The 15,504-nt window shown below is 43.0% G+C and overlaps 1 protein-coding gene across 1 annotated transcript in view; it reads left to right on the forward strand.

Moving 5' to 3' along the window:
• Window positions 1-400: 400 nt before the first annotated feature.
• Window positions 401-15,504, forward strand: part of nfic (nuclear factor I/C) — a 71,017-nt gene continuing 55,913 nt past the window's right edge. The window contains exon 1 of the mRNA XM_037769374.1: window positions 401-482. Within this exon, the coding sequence (XP_037625302.1) occupies window positions 480-482 (3 nt within the window). The 5' untranslated portion in view covers window positions 401-479. The remainder of the gene's footprint in view (window positions 483-15,504) is intronic.

Raw genomic sequence — 15,504 nt, forward strand, 5'->3', positions numbered from 1 at the left:
AACACATGGTGGACTGGGACTTGTGAAAGCTCGGCTCTGTGGTTAAAACTCCTCTGAGTGAATAAATTGTTGTCGGAGTTTCTGAGTCTGGATTAGAGACTGGGATCTATACGAGGACTAGGATCTATACGGGGACTGGGATCTACACGGGCACTGGGATCTACAGGGACCAGGATCTACACAGGGACTGGGATCTACACGGGGACTGGGATCTACGGGGACTGGAACTGAACTCACGCAGAACAGAAACAACACTTACTGAGAGAAGCATCAAAAGCACACCACCGTACTGCCAGTCTCTCTCGGATTTACCACAGATCCTGTTTTTTTTTTCTCCAAAACCATCTTTAGCCTACTCGACATTTCAACAGCTCACCTCTGTTGTCATGGCGACGTCGGCTACACCAGGAGGCTGCAGTGAGACAGACGGCTCGGTGAAGTGGCAACTCTGTTATGATGTCACTGCCAAGACATGGTGGATGGTGAGTTGGACTTCTGACCTTTGACTTCTTTAGGGATCTTCCTGTAGAGGGAATCAGTACTTCTCTGGAGTATTTTGATCAGATTTATGTTTTATCAATATTAAAGGTCCCATATCATACTCATTTTCAGGTTCATGTATTTTGTGTTTGTACAAGAACATATTTACATGCTGTAATGTTAAAAAAAAACGTTATTTTCCTCATACTGTCGGCCTGAATATGCCTCTATTCACCCTCTGTCTGAAACGCTCCGTTTTAGCACATTTTGACGAAATTGCAACAGAATGCGTTGCCAGGCAACAGCTTGGGTCCATGTATACTTCCTGTCAGCTGATGACATTCACATACATTACAACCAGGAATAAACTGGGACACATTTAGAATGTTTATGTTTAAATCTGTGTAAAGGGTCTAAATATTGTATATTTGTGACATCACAAATGAACAGAAATCCTGACAGCTTGTTTCAAATGCAGAGTTTCTGAATATGGGCTGTGTGTATTTCCCTGTGGATTGAGTGTTTCAATACTTTCACAGTATTTATATAGCACTTAAGCCTGCTTTATAATAAAAAAAACATGAAAATCTCACTTTTTTATAATATGGGACCTTTAATATAAAAAACAAGAACACTGGACTGCAGGAACTTTCTCTTCATTTAACCATTTTAGAATATTAACACTGAATGAAATGAAATGTTTTCTAGGACTAACAGTCACATGACTTTTCTCAGTAGCCTATAATATTACTGGGACTGTTGCTAGTCAGCTGTCTGTCACAGTACTGTTAAAGCTCAACAGTGTACCATAAATGATGAAGGCTCATCATTTATGGTACACTGGCAATAACAGTATGTTTGACCTTCTCTGTATTCTGGCTGCATTTGGTTTGGTGTTGTGTACGATTATTGAGTGGATTTGGTCAGATTAGATCAGTGATTATTAACTGAACTGTGCAGTGTCGGCTATGCCGCGCAACAACAGAACTGTAACTACAGAAGCTGTTTTTTTTGTTTGTTTATTCCGTGAGATGACATTAAGAGCATGATAATTCTAGTATTTCATTGTTCCATTTCGTTGCAAACTAAAGACCCAGTGCTTCCAGTCACATCCAGTTTAGGTTTAAACTCACTGGGTGGCAAGTGATGTGTGGGAGGGCAGCAGGCAGTAATGATCTTCATAATGATGGGGGGAAGAGGAGAGGGACCGGCACACGGGTGGCACTGACCCAAATACACATTTCTTTACATGTCAAGAATCAATGTTTGGGAAAAGTTTGACAGTAAATGTACTTTAGTTACCAGCAAAAAGAGAGTTTGAACCATCAGCAAACAGCCCTCATAAATGAGTTTGGAGGGTCAAAAACAAGAAGGGGGAAAAACAAAAAGTCTTCAGATTGCATTGTTGGGTGTTGAAAGTCTCGTGGGAACTGAATGGAGAATGATAGAAAGTGCCAGTTGTAGCGAAATGGGTTCAAGCCTATTTGATGCTGTTATCAGTGATCCTGGAAAATCGCGAGAGTCTCAAAAATGTCTTCTTCTTCTTCTTCTTCTTCTTCTTCTTCTTGTAGTTAATCTGTAAATGTCAGAGAGGATCTGAAGATTGAACTGAAGCCATTTGTGCTCAGCCCTCGGACTGCCCCCCCTCTTTAATCCTCTCAACAGCTCCCACTTCTGCTGGGAGGCTTTTTGCTTGCTCTTTTTGTGTTAAGAGCATCAGCAACACCAACAACAGTGTATTTTAGTCCTTTACTTTCTTTAAATCAGTAACCCACCAAGGAGTTCAGGTAGTGTTTGCATAGCCAGCAATGGTAGAAGTATTCAGACCCTTCAATTCAGTAAAAGTAGCAATAGCACACTGTAAAAATAGCCTACTCCATTACAAGTAAAAGCAAGTAAAACGCCAAGGCGGGTGACCTTTTAGCGACGGAAATTCAACAATATTTTCCTTCTAAAATCAGAAAAAGAGCTCTAACATTACTGTACAGCATAAAGCTTTTTTTTTTTTTTTTTTTTTACCAGTGGTGAAAAAGCTTTCAACATCAAAGTGTCAAACCTGAGGAAACATCTAGCTGCGTTGACCCAGTTTAAAACATAATTAAAATAGTTACTTATTACATCTTTAACAGGGTAACTAATCTGTAACCTATTACATTGACCAACACTGACTGATAGTAATGCATCATATTTTAGGCTCAGCATATGTTTTGTATATAAATTGTAATTTTGTAAAACAACCACCAACTTTAGCTGTCAGAAATATGCAGTGGAGTAAACAGCACGATATTTTCTTATGGAGCGGGGAATTAGCTATAGCTAACTTAGAACAGCTGGCTGGCTTAATAAGCAACTAGCCAGCTGTTCGCTAGTTAGCTAGCTTGCTTATTCCGCCATGCTTTAATGCCGCACTGGTTAACAGAAAATGAGCCGAACAGCTGGCTGGTGGCCAGTGCCGACCGTGGATGTATTAAGAGAACTACAGCGTTGGAGGCGGGGCCCCGTTCATTCCTATGAGAGTTGCTCAGTGGCGCATGATGACAAAATGGCTCAACTTCCGTCTGGAAAATTCCCGGATCTTCCGGCCAACGCTGGGTCTAATGGTCCCTCTGCCTCCCTCCCTGCTGCTCTGGAGAAGGACAAGCTACCTGGCTAACTAGTCAGCCATTCATCTCCGGAGCTGCGTCCGCTCTCTTTCCGGTGAGCTGCGAACACACTTCACAGCCCCACTGACATGTGTCGTCACCATGCCAACTAACAACAACTTTTGTACTAGGCAAATGACAGTTCAATGATCCGTTCTACTCCTATTCTATTTCTATGATGACATCACTGCTGGGGTGTGGTCAGACGTGCAACGGATTTGAAACTTTAAACCAGAAGTGGTCAGCATACTTGCCAACCTGCATTCGCTTCCAACACCATAATGAAGTTTGCAGATGACACAACCCTGATTGGACTGATCATAAGTACATGGAACATGGATCATGGATCATGGACTGCATAGGCTGTGCTGCCCCCCCCCAGTTATGGAGTTATGGCAGCTATGGAAGCCCCCCCCCCCCCCTTCCGAACATGGACTAGATGCACTTTATTTTTTGATGCACTTTAACCTTTGACTGCATTCCACTTTGAACTGCATTATTTGTTTTATGATATTGCACATGATATCTATTTATTATGCATTTAATTATTTTGTAATCATTGTTTTTATTATAATCATTGTCTTTTATACTGCTTTCGATTGTCTACTTACTTTTACTGCCCTTTAAGACAGTTTGCACATACAACACTGGTCCCTAACCTTATAGCTGTCGCTTTTATAATACCCTATATTTATATTTATAGACTGTCTTTTAATGCATCGGGTATGTGGCGGGGAGTTGCAAACTCAATTTAGTTGTACCTGTACAATGACAATAAAGGAAATCCAATCTAATCTAATCTAAACTAACCCTCCCGATTGTCCCGGGAGACTCCCGTTTTCATTGCTCCCTCCCAGTTTCCTCCCGGGGGTCCCAATTCTCCCAATTTATGACTACTGTTCACATCTTTTTGTCCTTTTCATTATCACAACCTGTTTCTGGCACTGTACAGCCTGTATAAGCACTACTGTTTCCACCCGGACAACAATACAGCTACACCCAATGTTCCTGGTGGAAGAGAGATGCTTGCGACACCGTGGCACGGTTTGAGCTGCGGTCGCAGTGGTTGCCGTTGTCACATTGTGTCTGAAAGGACCTTCAGTGAGTGAGAGAAGGAGAGGGAAATGGAGAGAACTAAGACAAAGAAATTCTCAAGCAGGAACAAAACATAAATGAATGAAAGAATGAAACGTGATGAATATGAGCCTAGTTTATACCAGAGATTCACGTCAGAGGGGTGAATTATTCCGTTTTCTTTCCTGAGAATTCAAAGTAGGCCTATTTAACAAAGAATGCTGTTACAGTGTATTTAATATTTTGTTATATTCATTCTTTAAAAGTCACCAGAATGCAGGAAACAAAGTCTCTGAAACTCAGATTTTTCTTTTTGAAATCCTCATCTTTTTGAGGTCTCAAGGTCAGTGAAAGATTGATTTTCAGCTTGGTATCAAATTTCTTTAGGTGCTTATTCTCCTCTTCTATTGCTTTAACTGTCCATCGCAGACCAAGACAGTTAGAAAGATCTCCAACTGTGAGTTTATTCCAAATGGAGTTGTCACTGGAAGTCTCACCAAACTCTCGTACTGTGGGATGTGTGAATCCAGCAGAAAGAGGCTGAGCCCTGTAAGTCCAGCTGATGAGTCTTAAAGCAGATCATTCCTGCATCAACATCTGTTCTCTGGATGCTTAGAGAGACGCAGCTCTGCCTTATATTACTCCTGCTCCCGCCCTCATCACAACTACAGAGGGTTAGAGGCTGTACACTGCTGCTTTCATGCACCATGAATAGTGAAATGCTGCCATCTAGTAGCTAAAGAAAGAAGTGTGGGGGCATATTTACGAGTATAATTCAGCCACACATGATATTAGTCAGGATAATGCTGGTATACTCTGGGCACTACTGCCAAACTTTTATCGCTGCGTCTGCTGAACCTGTAAGGAAATGGACCAAACGGTGGATTTAACGGGGAATTACGCCCATTTTCAAAATTCATACATGTTATTCCTATGGTCTAAAACAGTCCAAAATAAATAAGTAAACACGAACAAATCTCTCCCAAATCCAAAAACTAGAGTGCTAAAACTCAAACTCGTGATGTTATGGAGTATATAGTGTGGAACCGCTCCATAGACAATGAATTGGGAAAGATGTTCTAGATGACACTGAGAGCAGCCAGGAGAATGTTCTGAGTACATGGAGACGTTTTCTGTTTCACAACTGAGAACATGACAATAGAATAAAGCTCATTTGGGTATAAAAAAAGAAAACAAACATTTTGTGGGTCCAAGTCAGTCTCCCATTCATCGTCTACGGAGCAGCTTCAGACTTTATTCCCGATGACATCACAAGTTTGGAACTTGAAAAAAAATATTGATTGATCTCTCCTCGTCCATGGAAATACCATATTAGAATTCTTTATTTAGGTGGTGTTCCCCTTTAATAGTTATGTTTGTGTGCATGGTTTTTCATTTCCAGCATCCACTGGAAGTAAGTGTTATCTAATGGCTTCCCTTGCCTGAGAGCATCACTTTCATATAAGGCCCCCTTGATGACGTATTTTTGTAGGCCAACCAGGAAGGTAGCATCGCCATGGTTCCCTCAACAAAAAGCCAATGGGATTGTTCCATCGGGTTTTGGATTATTGCAAAAAATAAGCTCTCTGGCAAACACACGTTTATGATACTTACACGTTTTGTTCAGCAAGATAATCTCCACATATGAACACCACTTTTATGATTTTTGAAGAGCGAATGCAATCGGCAGAAATAAAAAGCTAACGTTAGGCTATAAACCAACTACGCCATGGTCACATGAGCACGAGTATACACAACGAGGCTGTCAAGGAGGACGAGTCGGTGGGATGACGTTTAGTAGTCTCATTTAGCCACTTGTTAGCAACCGCCTTTATATAAGACACTTAAAGGATTCAAAATTCATGAGTGGGATATTTACTGATGTAGTTCATATATCGTAGAACAAAACGTCAAAATCTCTTCAGCTTGTGTTAACCACAGACCTGATTACAGACATTTACATAAAAACCCATTCAAAAAACGCACTGACTTCCAGACGAGGGAACCAGAAGTGCTAAAATGCTAACTCGTTTAGGGGTTTTAGGACTTATTCCTGCACCACTCTATAGGGGTTTAAGTTAAAGGGACTGTTTGTAACTTTGTAAGCGTATAAATGTACCGGGTCGGGACACATGCGCACTCGCGTGTGGCCGGCGTCCCAGCTCCTCTGGCAGCTTGCCTTCACTCAGACAGCGCGCGTGTTCTCGCGTACTCGCTCCACCTCTAGACTTGAACGCGCGCTCACTCCACACTGCAGAAGAGTTAGTTTAGCTCTGAGAATATCTAGTGAATGTACAGTGGACGTTTGTGCAGAAATAAATGCTGCAGCTTCACCAGACCAGCAGAGGTTTTCCGTGTATTATGAAGTGAAGGGGCTTTGCAGAGAGAAACCTTGTCGTCTCGTTACCGACCGGGTGCCGGTGTCTCCTTGTTCACTCCGGCTGCGTGCGGAGGGAGACGAGTTTCTCGCTGCGGAGCCCCACTGCGGAGCCCCGCTGCTGAGGCTTGCGCTGAGGCAGGAGAAGCAAACACAGTATCAGCAGTGATTCATGGAGAGACCTTCATCTGGTCAGCTAACATTACTGCCAAGCAGCTGAAATATAGAGGGATATTGTGGTTTGAGCTGACGTGTGACACCTCACTGTTTTGAGCGATGCTCGTTCATGTCTATGTAGAGCGAGCACAAGCACGAGCCCGACGCTGACTTTCGTTGATTTCACGGCCACAGGTGTCGCTGTTAAGAAGCATTTCTGAAAGTTACAAAAAGTCCCTTTAAAGGAGCTCTATGTAAGAATCAGAAATGTCTTGTTAACAATGACACCTGTGGCCGTTAAATCAACGAAAGTCAGCCTCCTGTTGCTCGCGTTTGTCCTCGCACTACGTAGACGCGAGCGAGCATCGGTCAAATAGTGAGGCGACAAACACGAGACTGAACGTGCTTGACAGGCATCATGTTGATTAAAGTTAGCAACATTAGTAGCTAAAACCACAATATCACTCTATATTTCACATGCTTGGCAGTAATGTTAAATGACCGGACGAAGGTCTCTCCATGAATCCAAGGCCCGGCCGATGTTAATCCTAGTGTAAAAAAACGTGTAAAAACGTACATACAGTCCCTTTAAAGTTTACTCTTGACCTTGAAAACAGCCTCACTATATAGTCCATTCTGTAGTTGTTCTAGAGTTTCTGGAGTGTGCAATGTATGCTCTCTATTGAGTCCTCATAACTCGCACAATGGAAGGATGCAAACTGGTGATCATTTGTAGTTGTCTCAGTTTACTGCTCACTACAGTAACTACGGTTTCCATTGAGCTTGCAGCTGCAATCTGCATGTATTGAGCGTCTGGTATACTAAGATAGCAGCTCATTACGCAGTCAGTCAGTGCTGAACATCCAGGATGTGTTCTGTGAGTCGAGGAGAGTTCATGAAGTATAAGATAAATCAAAGACGCACAAAATATACAAAACATACACAGAGTGGAGGGAGAGAGATGGACAGATGGAGCGGGTGGAGGTGGACATGTTGGTATACTATATGTTCACACGTCTTTACAAACAGTTTAGCTGCAGCCTGTAGGGATTTTACAGTTCAAATTCAAGTTCAATGACCACAAAACCACAACTATTCATCTGCAATACAGTAATCCCATATTGGGTTCATTCATTCATTAATAACAGTCTAATTGCTTGTTTTTGATACTCGTTTTTTAGTTACATACAAACCTATATTTAATGCATGTTTCCTTTCATCACAGCAGTTTTCCTTGTGGCTCCTGTAAATCTCATCTGCGCTTATTGAGAATTTTCCTGTAACAAATAGCGTGACCTCATGCAGTAAATACAGAGGATTACATTATCAGCCTCTGTTAAAGCATCAGTAGGCGAGATTGGAGCAAATATGATTAAAAAAAAGTTATTTCTATAAAATGGTCGCTATATTGTGACAGTAGTACCTGAAACAGTAACGTGGAAAAAATCATGTTCCTCTGTGTCCTCCGGTGCTCCTAACGGCATCTGCAAGATTTCACAGACCGGAGAAAAACAAGCAGTAAGAGCTGATCTGAGGTCTGCTGTCCATCTTCCACTTGCGAACTCTGACCAAACGGTCAAGCTAGTCAGCGCTGATCAAATATGAATCAATATTCTGTTACGTTAATACCTATTTCTCTCCTCAGATGTTTTCAGAATCATCTTGTAGTGCACGGTTTAGCTGTAAAATTAGAAAGTTTGTGACGCCGCCGCCATTGTGAAATCTGGTGAAGGATCGCATGACCGGAGCACAGCCAATAGGAACGCTCTCTCAATGAAATGACCTGTGATTGGTCAAAGTCTACCGTCACGGGCTAGATGTTCTAAAGCCGTGACATGGTGTAAATATTATATATTTGTGACATCACAAATGGACAGAAACGACTTGTTTCAAACGCACAATTTCTGAATACGGGCTATGTGTGTTTCTCCGTATGTTGAGCGTTTTGATAGTTTAACAGTATTTATATAAAGCACTTAAACCTGCTTTATAATATAAAAGACATGAAGACTCACTTTTTACAATATGGGACCTTTAATGCTCAGGCGGATCGGAATTTTTTTTTAAAAATCCTGAATTTGCATCATGATCCGGATCGCCACCAAAATCGAATGGATTGTTCATTGAGCCACAACCCACCCCCCAAATTTCATTCAAAGCCATCGCAAACTTTTGGAGTAATCCTGCTAACAGACAGACAGACAGACAGACAGACAGACAAACCAACGCCGGTGAAATCATAACCTCCTTGGCGGAGGTCATAATGGCTATTATTACATGGCTAGCCTCAGCCATCTACATAACTTCCAGGGCTTCCCACCTGTATCTGTTCACCCTGTGGTCATGCAGAGCCAGCCTGAAACATCTCCTCTCTGCTGACTCCATGGAATTATAAAACTGTATTACTAACTATTATTCTTATTCTCAGCACTGCAGCCACCTTTAACTTCAGTTTGTAGAAAGCTCCAGGCACTGTGTGCGTGTATGAGTGAACACACAGGCCTCCAGGGGGAGTCGCTATGCAGATTGAAGGAGGCTGAGTCAGCAACTGCTCCACTTTTGTTCTAGGACACACACACACACACACACACACACACACACACACACACGCACACACACACACACACCCTAATTACTGGGCAGTGCCGTTCGGCGCTATATGTGGGCAGGGAGAGCTGCTCAGGTGTGTGATTCCTGCCTTTCCTGCAAATAGGAGAAGTTTGCCTTCAGGGCTTTCTGCCAGAAAGGGTTTCTATTAACCCAAACCACCATTTTTTCCTGAACCTAACCAAGTAGGTTGGTTGTAGGGATGTCACCAGAACCGATACTTCGGTACCAAGTCGATACCAAAATTCTAAAGACGTGACAGTACTCTTTTTCTACAGTACCGCCGGTACCGTACGATGCCTGCAATCAGGGTCCAAAATGAACAACCGCTAAGCACCAAATGCGGGTAGATTTTCTGTCTGGTGAGTAACTCTTTGAAGGCTATCCTATCCGCCACACTGGCGGGTAAACATTTGTACCAAAATCATGTTATAAAAACTATGCTGGGTTACACTGAGTCTCTACCATTTTTTGGTGACAACAGCGCCATGCAACAGAGATGTTGGGTTTCTTTACTTTTTCAGAGATCCTTTATTGATCTGTTCGTGAAGAGGATTCACTCGTGGGGGAAAAACTGAACTGAGCTGAGCAAACTGAATTTCTATCTTTTGTTGCTTATTGCAAAATCTCTGAAAAGTGGTGTTTTTGTTTTTTTCTATTGAACTCTGGACTCTTTATTTCTGGTGAATGTTATCGGGACATTTGATTATCTTACACTTAACTCCCCAGATCCACTTTGTTTGAACCAATCCAACAGCATCCAATCAAGTTTCAGGAGTAAAACCATGAAGCACTAATGTTATGTTACTGAGCACCAGTTGGATCCAGTTACTCTGCTGTTAAAATCACGTTACATTTGATGAAGAGCACATATGGCCTGTTTAGTATGTTCCAAACAACGCTTGCAATGGCAGGTCGCTAACGGCTACGGTGTTTTGGCCAACGTAATGTAACCATAGCTCGTAGTAGAAGGCTATCGTCCTAACCGGTCTGTGTCATCCGTCATCAAAATATAATATTAGCATTTTAAATAAATATTTAATGGTCTAATGGTCTGTCACCATGTCAGTGAATTTAAACTACTGCTTGCATTCTGAGGATATATGTAGTGAGAGTGTGTGTGTGTGGGTGTGTGTGTGTGTGTGTGTGTGTGTGTGTGTGTGTGTGTGTGTGTGTGTGTGTGTGTGTACAGCCTCTGCTGTTTTCTTACAATCATTGAGCTATAGGCTACCTGAGGAATAAAGTCTCATCATTTTACCTTTTTTTTTTTTACCGTGGTATCGTATTGGGTATCGAGAATCGCGGAAATTCACTGGTACTGCTATCGACTAATAGATTTCCGGTATCGTGACGTCCCTAGTTTTTGCCTAAACCTAAGGAGATTTATGGCAAAGCAAACTTCTCCCATGTGCACCTTTCCCTGGCTTCTGTGTTGGTGGTGTGGTCCACAGTTTGGCGAGGCTGTTTTAAACGCCATATCTTTTTGCGAGCGGGTCTCCCAGCAGTTTTAGGCTATGTGTTGTTACAGTTGTCCTGTAGGCATACTGCACGTTCATAGCGTGTGTCATCGCCGTTATATCTGCCTCCGTTCCCTTGCTTTGCAGCATGGTTGGCTCGTTTCCTGGTTGCAGATCCAGAGTACTAATGTTCACTTCGAGCCTTTGCTTAAAGGTGCTATTGATCACATTGACAACATTCAGCCACTAGATGTCGCACTTCACAATAAGTGGTTGCATTGGCTCACAAGCCTTGTTAGAAGTGGGAACCGAACGTCAGATATCTTCCACAGAGATAAACAAGACATTCATTTTGGACCCGTCAAAATGTTTAAAATTAATAATTTGCAATCATAATAATCTTTTTTAGTACCTGTCTAAAAGCTCTATGGATGTAGTGTTATTTAAGTATTTTTGATTTTTTTTAATTAATCATCTACATAAGAATGTTATCAATAAGACCTTTAACACAGCTTCACTTTTGTGGAGGTAGGCTGGCCTATTTCTATTTTGCTAACTTCAGCCGGCTTCTATTTGGCCTCCAACTAAAGGTAACTTTTACTTTTAGTCTCTGGTCTTCTGTCTAGAGACAGCCACGGCCTGCGGCTCTCCCACCTCCCGCTGTCTGGGAAGCTGCGCTTCTGTGCGAGTTTGCATTGCTTTTAATTCAAGTGTAGTTCCTAATTGGTAATTTGAGTGTTTTTATGCACCTTTCAGCCATTTGTTGTGCCGGGCTGTGCACCGTGGGGGCAGCCCAGTCTCTCTTAAAGTTATTGTCTACTGTCATTGGCAGTACATTAAAGGTAGGGTTGGTAATGCTGAGAAACTAGCAAGAGTACACTAGATTTAAAAAAATGATGCAAACAAAAAACCCAGCCCAGTGTTGCCAACTCTTTTCCAATGAAAACAGCAAGCAGCACTAGCTACTGTTGTACTATTGTACTACTATGGTAATAAAACTTATATCTATTTTTGGAATCACATGTCCAGTCAAGTGTTTTCAAACCTGACCATTATAATTTCCTAGGGGTGAAATCCTTAAGTGATGTCAGCACTACAACACAGTCCGTTGCCAATACCGGGATCCGGTCCGGGAGTTCAGCGCGCCGGGCCGCTGCACAACACCATAGTCCGACTGTGGGTCAGCCCAGACAGCTGAGCGAGGGTCGGGGCTGCTCGGGGCACGCAACAACGGCAGGAGTCGGACCCCGCCGGGGAGTGGATGGAGAGAGCTCTGCTCGAAGCTCGGGCCTCGATGCTTGGGACGATACTCGGGCCTCGATGCTCGGGGCTCGGGCCTTGATGCTCGGGCCTAGATGCTTGGGGGCCTCGATGCGCGGGCCTCAATGCGCGGGCCTCAATGCTCGCGGCTCAGGCCTCGATGCTCGGGCCTAGCCGTCAGCTGTCCGGGCTGGACCCACAGCAGAGCTACGGAGACATGCGGTGGCCAGACATGCTGTTCTGGATCTCGGTGTAGGCAACTGACTGCTGTACGGGCAGTTTACAGACAGGTTCCAAACCATTGTTTTACTGCTTAGTTTTTAGTTTTACATAAGAAAGTAGAGATAAGTAACCTAGGCAACTAGTGTAGTAATAATAATAATAATTTATATAACACTTGTCAAATTTAAGCACAAAGTTCTTTCCAGATTAAAAGATTTACAAAACAATAATGAAAAACTCTAAATCCCATGTAACCCCAACATATGATAAAATGAGGACCATAAGAGCACATACAGTATATCAAGCAGCACTGAGCTCATACAGAAAATGGAGGTGCAAGTGCAAAATACGGGAAATAACTTAATAAAATAACATGACTCCGTGGGTTGGTTTTCCTCCTCTCCTCCCCAATTTATTTGAGTCACCAGCCGCCACAAGTTTAGGTTTAGGGCTAATTCCTGCACACGCACACGCACACGCACACGCACACGCACACGCACACACACACACACAATACATCATACTGAAACTTCACTGCTCCAAATCAGAATCACAATCCGGTTTATTGCCGGGTATGGTTTTCACATACGAGGAATTTGCTTTGGTGTGTCGGTGCCTAATAGCAAACATAGTAGGAGAAAAGTCCAGAAACATAAATATAGAATAGAAAAAGATGTAGAAAATATGTACTCACTCTTTAGCTGGATGGGGCTACAGGCAGTGAGGCTTCTGCTCACAACACAAGCAATGTTGTTGTCTAACTTGGTGTGCCAAGTTTTGACTCCAACTATAGCAGAGATTCAAGATTCAAGAGTTTTATTTGTCACGTACTTATACAGGATGTGCAGTGAAATGCAAAGTGGCAGTGCTCACAAGATTGTGCAAACAACAACAGCAACTACACATTGAAATGTAATCAAAAGTAAAAGTTAAAGGGGCCTATATACAATGTGGGATATAAATATAAGTATGAATAGAATAATAATAAGTGTGTGTGAATTCTCTGTATGTGGCCCTATGTGTGTGTGTGTGTGTGTGAACATGTGTGGGTAAGAGGGGCAGCATGTGGCACTTGGTGGACTCCCTGGAGAGGTCAGAGTTCACAGTCCTGATGGCCTGGGGAAAGAAACTCCGTCTCAGTCTCTCTGTTTTGGCTGCGTGGCTGCGTGGCTGCATGGCTGCATGGCTGCGTGGCTGCGTGGCTGCGTTGCTGCGTGGCTGCGGAGGCGCTCGCCTGACCGCAGCAGCTGGAACAGTCTGTTGTTTGGGTGGTGAGGATCCTTCATGATCCTACAGGCTCTGGTTCTGCACCTCCTGGTGTACAGGTCCTGCAGGGAGGGGAGTGTGGTTCCAGTACTGGAACCAGTTATTGATAATGTGAGAACAGCCTTGTCTCCTAAAAATGACTTTCAAATACAATTTAACTGCATTCTTAATTACGTTTGGAGGGATACGTATTTTGTTGCGGATTACGTTTGTCTTTGACGTAATCTACTACGTCAAATAGGCAGAGTTACACATTCACACCTGGAAGCTGCCCAGTTCAACCACAGTGTGATCAGCTGGCCACTGAGCAGCTCCACTGGAGCGGTTGGGGTTAAGTGCTTTGCTCAAGGGCACCCCTAATGAGGGAGGGGCAAGTGCTGTTTTTCACTTTCCCACCCAGATTTATCCTGCCGGTCCGACCTTCCGGTCCCAACCGCGCTTCTCTAACCTTTAGGCCACCACTACCCCAGAATGATGTAGTATAACGAGTGATGTAGCATAACGAGTGACGCGCAGAGCAGGTGACGTAGTATATCAAGTGACCGTTAATGAAAGTTACGTGGTTTTATGTGGTATAATAACAAGTATAATAAGCGATAAAGTCAACTACGGCGTGCCCCGAGTGAAAGTAAAAGTCAACGTTGACTTATTTTTTGTTGCCTAAACCAAAAGCCTTAAAAACTTAGTAGTTTCAGTATCGTAGTCGTTTTAAACCAAACCATGATGGTTTTTACTAAATCTAATAAAGTAGTTTTTTTGTGTTTTTTTGGTTTTGTTTCAATATAAACGCTAAAGCTTCAGTAGGCAGTACATTTTTGGCATCATTGGGCAAAAATTCCATAATAACCTTTCAGCATATTGTAATTCAAGTGTTCTGAGAGATAACTAAACTTCTGCTCCTCCTCATGGCTCTGTTTTCAGGCTTTAGAACATCTATCCCGTGACGGGAAACTTTGACCAATCACAGGTCATTTCATTGAGAGAGCGTTCCTATTGGCTGTGCTCCGGTCATGTGACCGGAACTTGGCGTTCCTTCACCAGATTACACAATGGCGGCGGCGTCACAAACTTTCTCATTTTACAGCTAAACCGTGCACTACAAGATGATTCTGAAAACATCTGAGGAGAGAAATAGGCATTAACGTAACAGAATATTGATTCATATTTGATCAGCGCTGCCTAGTGTGACCGTTTGGCCGGAGTTCGTGAGTGATTGACAGCCGGCTCTCATAGACAGCAGACCTCAGATCAGCTCTTACTGCTTGTTTCCCTCCGGTCTGTGAAATCTTGCAGATGCCGTTAGGAGCACCGGAGGACACTGGAGGACACAGAGGAACATTATTTTTTTCAGAATTTTGTCGGAGACAGGGTTTCATGAGAAATACAGCCAATGTGGGGGCTAATGAATCATAGTATTATCGGTTTTACAGTGCTGTCTTCTGTGCCCTCTTGTAAGAGGAAGATAATGTTGAATTAATGATAAAGTGATAGTGATAGACTTATTCTTATGGTTTATGTCATGCTGTATAAAATTGCTTGAAGTAATATGGTTGAAAAGTAAAAACTATCAAAGTTCAAATAATAATTGAAGCTTGCTCGAATTACGGCTGATGGAGCGCTGCAACTGCGCCCTCTATCTGCCAGCCACCACTGCTTGCATGGTTGTAGAGACTTGCTCGGCTCACCATGAATCGTGGATGGATTACTGAATGGGTCTGCCATGTCCAGAGGCCCAGGGGCCTAGGGGCCCAGGAGCCCTCTAAACCAGAGCCTCTGCATGAAGTCACTCTTATTTACTTTGGGCCAGATCTCTGTTCAGGCGGTCCCTGCATGGTGTCAGAGGTGAACAGCCTCCTTGATCTTTCTCCTGCTGACCACTGACTCCTCTTGAGTTGAGATCAGTTTGTGACTGATACAGTGGACATGCTTACACACAAATCATAAAAATACATTATTTTAAGAA

This window comes from Sebastes umbrosus, chromosome 5 (assembly GCF_015220745.1).
Source record: "Sebastes umbrosus isolate fSebUmb1 chromosome 5, fSebUmb1.pri, whole genome shotgun sequence".
NCBI classification, from domain to species: domain Eukaryota; kingdom Metazoa; phylum Chordata; class Actinopteri; order Perciformes; family Sebastidae; genus Sebastes; species Sebastes umbrosus.